The sequence below is a fragment of the Sprattus sprattus genome (genome assembly GCF_963457725.1).
Source record: "Sprattus sprattus genome assembly, chromosome: 7".
NCBI classification, from domain to species: Eukaryota; Metazoa; Chordata; class Actinopteri; order Clupeiformes; family Clupeidae; genus Sprattus; species Sprattus sprattus.
Genome location: NC_137926.1, coordinates 3120995 through 3130994, shown reverse-complemented (window position 1 = coordinate 3130994; position 10000 = coordinate 3120995). Strand labels below are relative to the sequence as shown.

At 49.0% G+C, this 10000-nt stretch overlaps 1 protein-coding gene across 2 annotated transcripts in view; it reads left to right on the top strand.

The window, feature by feature from the left end:
- tln1 (talin 1) overlaps positions 1-10000 on the top strand; it is a 114939-nt gene that overhangs the window by 34209 nt on the left and 70730 nt on the right. For both annotated transcript variants that reach the window (XM_080842175.1, XM_080842174.1), the window contains exons 3-7: positions 1-88; positions 4257-4354; positions 7119-7248; positions 7872-8027; positions 8810-8952. The exon at positions 1-88 is cut by the window's left edge and continues 73 nt beyond it. In XM_080842175.1, coding sequence (XP_080698301.1) covers positions 1-88; positions 4257-4354; positions 7119-7248; positions 7872-8027; positions 8810-8952 — 615 coding nt within the window. The remainder of the gene's footprint in view (positions 89-4256; positions 4355-7118; positions 7249-7871; positions 8028-8809; positions 8953-10000) is intronic.

Genomic DNA, 10000 nt, shown 5'->3' with positions numbered 1-10000 from the left:
AAGACCATGCAGTTCGAGCCCTCCACCATGGTGTACGACGCCTGCCGCATGATCCGGGAGAGAGTCCCTGAGGCACAGCTTGGCCAGCGTGAGTCTCTCTCTCACACACACACACACACACACACACATACATATAAATATATATATACACACACACGTACATACATATAGACAAACACACACACACACACACACACACACACACACACACACACATACACATACACACATTTATATACACACACCCACACACACCCAGCCAACCCCACCCCACCACGCTTTCACACCCAGTACCCCCCAACACAGACATACTCACACTTACTCATACACTCTTCTCCTTCTTACCAAGTACATCTAACCTGTGTGTGTGTGTGTGTGTGTGTGTGTGTGTGTGTGTGTGTGTGTGTGTGTGTGTGTGTGTGTGTGTGTGTGTGTGTGTGTGTGTGTGTGTGTGTGTGTGTGTGTGTGTGTGTGTGTGTGTGTGTGTGTGTGTGTGTGTGTGTGTGTGTGTGTGTGTGACATACTCATACACACTCATACACTCTGCTCCTTCTGACCAAGTAGATCTAAACTGGAGCTACGTCTAGGGTTAGGGTTGCCATAGCAAGCACCTGGAGTTCAATTAAGTTCAACTAACTCTATTTTATTTATATAGCGCCAAAACAATCAAATTGTTCTGCTCTGTTAGCGTCAGACTGCTGAACTTTAGCCACCATGCTGTGAGGTCTATGGCCAACTGACCGTTAGCTTTGCGCAGAAGTGCTAACCACTCTGTTTCCTTATCTTGGTGAAGCTTTGATACATCAGCAGTCTTTTGGCGGGCCGTGTGTGTGTGTGTGTGTGTGTGTGTGTGTGTGTGTGTGTGTGTGGCGCGCAGCACGCCAGACGTGTAGAAATAGAGGTTTGGTTCAGGGAGCCTGGGCCTCACAAAATGACTACATTCAGTATCAATTCAATTGGGAAGATAAGGAGATGTTTAAACATTGATGCCAAAAGTTACTTTTTGGGTTATTTCACTTAAAAGTCCATTTGTGCTGTATGTTTAGTTATTAAGATGAAACAAGGAAGCACCAGCCAGATCTCATGTGTGCTTCAGCTGGACTCCTAACCGTGTCTGACGGAGCATCTGCATCACAGGAGACACCAAACCAACGACCCATGGAAGAATTCTCTTTTTTTTCCCCTGAACCCCACCAAAATGAAGTCATACCCCAACACACGTGTGTGTGTGTGTGTGTGTGTGTGTGTGTGTGTGTGTGTGTGTGTGTGTGTGTGTGTGTGTGTGTGTGTGTGTGTGTGTGTGTGTCGTACCCCAACACATGATGCGTTTTTGAGTGTCTCTGCGCGTGAGGCGGCCTTAGGCCAAGGGAGTGATGTCACTCCTCCACACCCAAGTGTCACTGAGGGTGGAATGTCTGAGTGTCGTGATGTAACCGGGGGCCCGCCCTGGCCCTTATTGCGTCACACTCACCAGGGGCCTCAGTCCTCCTGCAGCCAGAGGGGACGCTTCAGTGCAGCCAGAGGGGACACCCATCTAGAGAGGGGGCGCTTCAGTGCAGCCAGAGGAGACCCTCGTCTAGATAGAGGACGCTCAGCTAGAGATGGGGCCCTTCAGTGCAGCCACAGGGACCCTATTCTAGAGCGGCCACTTCAGGGGCTGCTTCAGCTTAGCCTGAGGGGACCCTCGTCTTGGGAGGGGCCACTTCAGTGCAGCCAAAGCAGGGCTGGGCAATTCATTTCCCCAAGGGGCCACATGAGATAGTGGGACTGTTGTGGAGGGCCAGACCAAATGGCTGAACTCAATTCAGCATGAAAAATTAGCATGTTTTTTGCAGTATTAAAGGTGTGCCCAGACAACCAATACACAGGGCACACACACACACACACGGGAGCAAGCTTGCAATGCAATAGTATAAGTATACAAATTAATAGCAATATCAATTAGTATCGCTTAATGTTTGATTCCTAATTTAGTATTGACCTCCGCGGGCCGGTCAGGGACAGCCAAAGGGCCGCAAATGGCCCTGGGGCCGCACTTTGCCCAGTTCTGAGCCAGAGGGACCCTATTCTCTCCTGTGGTGCCAGGTGGGGGTTTAGCTTTGAACTCGGCACTGAAAAGACACCCGGCTCGTTTGGCACCATACGGCTTCATTGTTTGGCCCACTTCATGCAAAATGTTGAAAGACATGAATTTGTGTGTGTGTGTGTGTGTGTGTGTGTGTGTGTGTGTGTGTGTGTGTGTGTGTGTGTGTGTGTGTGTGTGTGTGTGTGTGTGTGTGTGTGTGTGTGTGTGTGTGTGTGTGTGTGTGAGAGTGTGTGTGTGTTTGTGTGAGAGTGTCTGTGTGTGTGTGTGTGTGCGTGTGTGTGTGTCTGTGTCTGTGTGTGTGTGTGTGTGTGTGTGTGTGTGTGTGTGTGTGTGTGTGTTTTGCACTTGATAATCATTTCTGGGCAACGTGTCAGCTAGGATTGCCGGGATTAACCCCGGAGAATCTCGTTCTACTCCGATGTCAGATTCATTTTCCAACATTCTTTATCCAACTGTTGCTCAGCAGTCTGATGGATCTCGGTGTATCTGGATCCAAACCCAAACGAATCGAAATGTAAAAAAAAAAAGTAATTTCCATCCCATTCGTAGATTTCGTTCTTTCATTATTTACAGCCTCTTTGGTGTCTCCTCACCTCCTGAGTCGTTTCTCACAGGATATTCTGGGTTAGGTATCCACCGATAGTCAGTAATTCATATTATGCTTTCCAACAACTTGTGGGGGCGTGTCTGAGCCTGAGATGGTGCCTGGTAGGCCCCTGGCTTGTGGAGTGGTGGTGGTGGTGATGGGGGGGGGGGGGGGGGAGGAGGTCATTGGGTGGGGGGGGGGTCGTGTCTGAGCCTGAGCCTGTGCATGGTAGGCCCCTGGCTTGTGGAGTGGCAGTGGTGGTTGGGGTGTTGGGTGGAGGGGGGGGGGGGGGGGGGATTCTTGCCTGAGCCTGAGCCTGTGCATGGTAGGCCCCTGGCCCCTGCATGGTAGGCCCCAGGGTGGCAGTGTTGGTGGTGGTGATGGGGGGGAGGTCATTGGGTGGGGGGGGTCGTGTCTGAGCCTGTGCCTGGGCCTGGTAGGCCCCTGGCTTGCAGGGTGGCGGTGTTGGTGGGGGTGTTGGGCGGAGGGGGCGTGCCTGTGCCTGGTAGGCCCCTGGCTGTTGCATAAGTCGTTTCTCACCGCTTGCGGGGCTAGCCAGGGCTCCATGCCTGTCCTAACCTGTGAGTCATTTTCCACTTTTATGAGAGAGAGAGAGCGCGAGCGAGAGAGAGAGAGAGGGAAAGAGAGAGAGAGAGAGGAAAGAGAGCGCAAGCGAGAGGAGGAGGGGTGGGGGGCGGGCGTAGAGAGACTGCCCCATGGCCAACAGCAACAGCTAATGTGGAATGTTCAGCATCTTAAATGGCAGGATCCACTCAGTCTTGGCAAGCCATCGCAGTGGAGGATGGCACACAATCCACACACGCACACACACACACACACACACACACACACACACACACACACACACACACATACACACACACGCACACACACTCTCACACACAGCCAGCGCAGTGGAGGACGGCATTCAATCCACACACACATACACACGCACACACACACATACACACGCACTCTCACACACACACTCTCACACACAGCCAATGCAGTGGAGGACGGCACACAATCCACAGCCCAAGGTCCCTGGGGACTGAATGAAGGCTTGAGTGCTGATTGTGTGTGTGTGTGTGTGTGTGTGTGTGTGTGTGTGTGTGTGTGTGTGTGTGTGTGTGTGTGTGTGTGTGTGTGTGTGTGTGTGTGTGTGTGTGTGTGTGTGTGTGGAGGGGGAAAGATGATGACAACGGGGGCTTGTGGTGCTCGTGAGGTTGTGTTCTGAGCGGCATCACTGACATTTAAGCGTGTGTGTGTGTCCGTCTACAAGTTCTTCCAACTAAAAATGCTACTATTCATTGACGTCATGTTCCTCAATCCAACACTCAAAGCCTCCAGAGAAAACATGCCCAATTTTGGAGGTTTACTGATTCCAGTTTTTGAAATATCAGATTCCAGCCGTAGTGCGGAGCGAGTGTATTTCCCAGATAGGATAGGCTGTATGCATAATGAAGAGTGCGTTACAAACAAAATGAAATTATTATTATTATTATTGTTATTATTATAATTATTATTATTATTATTATAAATAATCTCACTCATGGCTCTCATGGTTCTTCTATTCTCCCACAGCCAATGACTATGGCCTCTTCCTGTCTGACGAGGACCCCAAGAAGGGCATCTGGCTGGAGGCAGGCAAAGCCCTGGACTACTACATGCTGAGGAACGGGGTGAGTGGAGCAACGACGTGTGTGTGAGTGTGTGAGTGTGTGAGTGTGTGTGTGTGTGTGTGAGTGTGTGTGTGTGTGTGTGTGTGTGTGTGTGTGTGTGTGTGTGTGTGAGAGTGTGTGTGTGTCCCAGTATGTATCGCCACTGGCCATGTGCTCTGATGTCACTGATGACTCCCCCACATCGTGAGGTCACAGAATAACAGGTCACCAAGGTGACCAGGGGTGTCATCACATGACTTAGGCCCAGCAGCTCCAGAGTGTCTCCCACTGCAGATGAATGACATTCCCACCACATCAACACCACCTCCGCTCAAACTGTAACCCGAGCCGCCCCCCCCTCACCCCCCACAGGACGATGACAGCCCTGAGTGATCGTCTAGGTGACCTGGGGCTTTATAGGTACAAAGATTGATACCACCCCGGAATAGAACTGCTGTATGCCACACACACCCCTGTATGCCACACACACCCCTGTATGCCACACACACCCCTGTATGCCACACACACCCCTGTACGCCGCACACACCCCTGTACGCCACACACACCCCTGTACGCCACACACACCCCTGTACGCCACACACACCCCTGTACACCACACACACACCCCTGTACGCCACACACACACCCCTGTATGCCACACACACCCCTGTACACCACACACACCCCGAGCGACACACACACCCCGAGCGACACACACACCCCGGGCGTTATGAGTAAGCGTTACCGGAGACGCTGCTGCTGCCAGGTCTCTTTAATAGAGCCACCTAGAAACCACCTGACCTGACATGTTGTCATATTACCGCCATCCCATAATGAGCTCCAAATATACACGACAGCATCACGGATTGTGTTGATTCAGGACTCGCTCAAGGAGCCTGATATGTTGATTCAGGACTCGCTCAAGGAGCCTGATATGTTGATTCAGGACTCGCTCAAGGAGCCTGATATGTTGATTCATGACTCGCTCAAGGAGCCTGATATGTTGATTCATGACTCGCTCAAGGAGCCTGATATGTTGATTCATGACTCGCTCAAGGAGCCTGATATGTTGATTCATGACTCGCTCAAGGAGCCTGATATGTTGATTCATGACTCGCTCAAGGAGCCTGATATGTTGATTCATGACTCGCTCAAGGAGCCTGATATGTTGATTCATGACTCGCTCAAGGAGCCTGATATGTTGATTCATGACTCGCTCAAGGAGCCTGACGAGTTCATTACTGAAGAGGGTTCACTTGGAGTTTGTTTTTGCAACATTCTCTGCACTCACTGTGATATAATTAAGGTTTAAGTCTAAGTATAATATAATTAAGGTTTAAGTATAATATAATTAAGGTTTAAGTCAAAGTATAATATAATAAAGGTTTAAGTCTAAGTATGATATAATTAAGGTTTTAGTCTAAGTATAATATAATAAAGGTTTTAGTCTTAGTATGACGTAATAAAGGCTTAAGTCTAAGTATAATAATATTAAGGTTTAAGTCTAAGTATGATATAATAAAGGTTTAAGTCTAAGAATAATATAATTAAGGAACACATTTCTAGCAGATAAGCGTTTGGCCAATCAGTATCATTCCACTGATTGCAGAGAGAGTTAAAGCAACACTGTGCAACAATATAGCACATTGAAACTTAAACATTGACATTAAACAATTAAAACTACTTTTGCTATCATGTTCAAGTAATTTGGTATATGATGATATAAGGTCATGTGAAGGATGGATAAACAGACCTGCCATTCCCAGTACTCATGCAGGCTATGTGTTATATGTAGTTCTGTGGAACCCTGAGAACATGTAAGAAAAGCTTTCCAAGCACAACATCGCCAACAATGTCACCAAAAGACTCCAACAATGTCACCAAAAGACTCCAACAATGTCACCAAAAGACTCCAACAATGTCACCAAAAGACTTCAACAATGTCACCAAAAGACTTCAATGTCACTAAAAGACTCCAACAATGTCACCAAAAGACTCCAACAATGTCACCAAAAGACTCCAACAATGTCACTCAAAGACTCCAACAATGTCACCAAAAGACTCCAACAATGTCACTAAAAGACTCCAACAATGTCACTAGAAGACTCCAACAATGTCACCAAAAGACTCCAACAATGTCACTAAAAGACTCCAACAATGTCACCAAAAGACTCCAACAATGTCACCAAAAGACTCCAACAATGTCACTAAAAGACTCCAACAATGTCTCCAAAAGACTCCAACAATGTCACCTAAAGACTCCAACAATGTCACCAAAAGACTCCAACAATGTCACCAAAAGACTCCAACAATGTCACCAAAAGACTCCAACAATGTCACTAAAAGACTTCAACAATGTCACCAAAAGACTCCAACAATGTAACCAAAAGACTCCAACAATGTCACCAAAAGACTCCAACAATGTCACCAAAAGACTCCAACAATGTCACTAAAAGACTCCAACAATGTCACCAAAAGACTCCAACAATGTCACCAAAAGACTCCAACAATGTCACCAAAAGACTCCAACTATGTCACTAAAAGACTCCAACTATGTCACTAAAAGACTCCAACAATGTCACCAAAAGACTCCAACTATGTCACTAAAAGACTCCAACAATGTCACCAAAAGACTCCAGTCAGCATGTTAGGAAGCTTGGAACCGTGTCAGCCAGGCTGTTGGTTGTGTTTGTAAGGTTTTGACACGTTTTTAAGGTAGTTGGCTGACTAGTCTTTGACCAAACCTCCATGACGCTGTTTTAATAGTAACCATGGTTATTGGCAGGACACCCTGGAGTACAAGAAGAAACAGAGGCCCCTGAAGATCCGCATGTTGGACGGGACCGTGAAGACCGTCATGGTGGACGACTCCAAAATCGTCAGTGACATGCTCATGACCATCTGTGCAAGGATAGGTGAGTCCAGCGCTGATGTCACGCATAGCACTGCTAAAATTCTCAACAAAATGGCTTAAATTGCCCCAGCAAATCAACACATTGCTTCAGGTGCACAGAAGGGAGGAGTGTAATTTGATTGGCTGTTGAGACCAAGTTTCAACAACGTTTCACCAGAGCTGTGGACTCCAACCAGTTGTGTTTGGAGCAGGGATCTGTAGTCCTTAGTTGGGTTTGGAGCAGGGACCTGTAGTCCTTCAGTTGGGTTTGTAGCAGGGATCTGTAGTCCTTAGTTGGGTTTGGAGCAGGGATCTGTAGTCCTTAGTTGTGTTTGGAGCAGGGATCTGTAGTCCTTAGTTGGGTTTGGAGCAGGGATCTGTAGTCCTTCAGTTGGGTTTGGAGCAGGGATCTGTAGTCCTTAGTTGGGTTTGGAGCAGGGATCTGTAGTCCTTCAGTTGTGTTTGGAGCAGGGATTTGTAGTCTTTCAGTTGTGTTTGGAACAGGGATCTGTAGAAGTTCTTCAGTGCAGAGGAACTACAGGAACAGGACTGAGAACCTCTAGTCTTAAGGAACCAGACTATTTGAGATGATGAAATCCCTTGTAGGAACCACTATTTCCAGACTGTTGCGTCATCTCTTGGCAGGCATCACAAACTACGACGAGTACTCGCTGGTGCATGAGAAGGAGTTGGAGGAGAAGAAGGAGGAGACCATGGGTACGCTGAAGAGGGACAAGACGGCCATGAGGGACGACAAGAAGATGGAGAAGCTCAAGCAGAAGCTCCACACAGACGACGAGTGTGAGTACATCTCTCGCGCTCTCTCCCTCTCTCTCTTTAGGCTCTCTCCCTCTCTCTCTCTGTCTCTCTCCCTGTCTCTCTCTGTCTCTCTCTCTCTCGCTCTCTGTCTGTCTCTCTCTCTGTCTGTCTCTCTCTCGCTCTCTGTCTGTCTCTCTCTCTGTCTCGCTCTCTCTCTGTCTCGCTCTCTCTCTGTCTCTCTCTCCTTCTCTCTCTCCCTCTATCTCTCTTTCTCCCTTTCTCCCTTTCTCTCGAGTGTGCCTCGCTGTAGGTTCCCATGCACTCGGAAGCGCAAGGTCAGGTCAAAGTTCGAATCAAAAGAGTGTCCCCCAGTCCCCAACCCAGAAATATGACCATTGTAGAATCTGCTCTTTGACTGCTATAAAGGCACAGCTGGATGTCGCGTTTTATCATGAAATGTTTGGTTACTGGTTTGGCTATTGGCTAAATGAAAATGATATTTTCTACAGGGGAGTAGGGAGTAGGGAGTAGGGGAGAGCACAGGCTTGCATTGTTTACATGAGACTAAGAGCTGAACCTTAACTACATGTGCTATTGGAGAGTAATGGCTTTATTGTCTTGGCTCAGCTGTTTTCTGAATTACTGTTTGTGTGTGTGTGTGTGTGTGTGTGTGTGTGTGTGTGTGTGTGTCCGTCCGTGTGTCTGTGTGTCCGTGTGTCTGTGTGTGTGTGTGTGTGTGTGTGTGTCCATCTGTGTGTGTGTGTGTGTGTGTGTGTGTGTGTGTGTGTGTGCGTCCGCGTGTGTGTGTGTGTGTCTTCCCACAGTGAACTGGCTGGATCACGGGCGGACGCTGCGTGAGCAGGGCATCGAGGAGACGGAGATGCTGCTCCTCAGGAGGAAGTTCTTCTACTCGGACCAGAACGTGGACTCCAGAGACCCCGTGCAGCTGAACCTGCTCTACGTGCAGGTACTCACGCCGCTCCGTCTCCATGGCGATCCAGCCTCTCCATCTCTCCCTGGGCCAGACACACCAGAGACCAGGGCCCCAAACATCAATCAAACATAAGCAGTGATGTCATAGCTTATCGCCATAGCAGCAGTTAGTAAGGAGTGCAAGAGAGGACAATGAGAGGGTTGGGGCTGGGAGATTGTGGGAGATTGATCCTAGCCTAACGCTGATAGCAGGCAGTGTTAAAGTTTCAACAGGTTGAGCTGTGTGATTCTGAGTAAAGGAACCACCCCGGGCTGTCCAGCAGTGTTATGTCTTTGCAGCCTCAGGGTTGTGTGTGTGTGTGTGTGTGTGTGTGTGTGTGTGTGTGTGTGTGTGTTTGTGTGTGTGCGTGCGCGTGTGTGTGTGACCTCTCCCATGACGGGAGATATGGATACTTCCTGTGAGAATACCCGAAGGTCACTCCTCCTTACCAGAAGAGATGGGCCAACTGGCTTTAGTGATGTGACTTTCAGTCGTGTTTTTTAAATGTCAACCTCGTCGAAACTTGAGTCGAGACTTTCTGTAGTGACAATGTACTGATTTGAGGAAGATTGAGTCACGAATGAATTGAAAGTAAAACGCCGTGGGCGGTACCCGGGTCTAACCCTGGATGATTGCATTGGATGGTACCCGGGTCTAACCCTGGATGACTGCATTGGATGGTACCCGGGTCTAACCCTGGATGACTGCATTGGATGGTACCCGGGTCTAACCCTGGGTGATTGCATTGGATGGTACCCGGGTCTAACCCTGGATGATTGCATTGGATGGTACCCGGGTCTAACCCTGGATGATTGCATTGGATGGTACCCTGGTCTAACCCTGGGTGATTGGCGCTCCGCTGCTTCTGAGTGCTTCTGGAAGCTGTTGCTTGCCCCATGCCGGTCCTCTCCTGGTTCTGCCCCTGTCCGTGTGGTCCGGCCCGGTCCGGGGGCGTCTGTATAGTTCCGGCCCGAGTGATCTCTCCAGCACAAACACAGCTGGACGTGCGCGGGCGCCTCGGCAGGCCAACACAAGCAGCGGA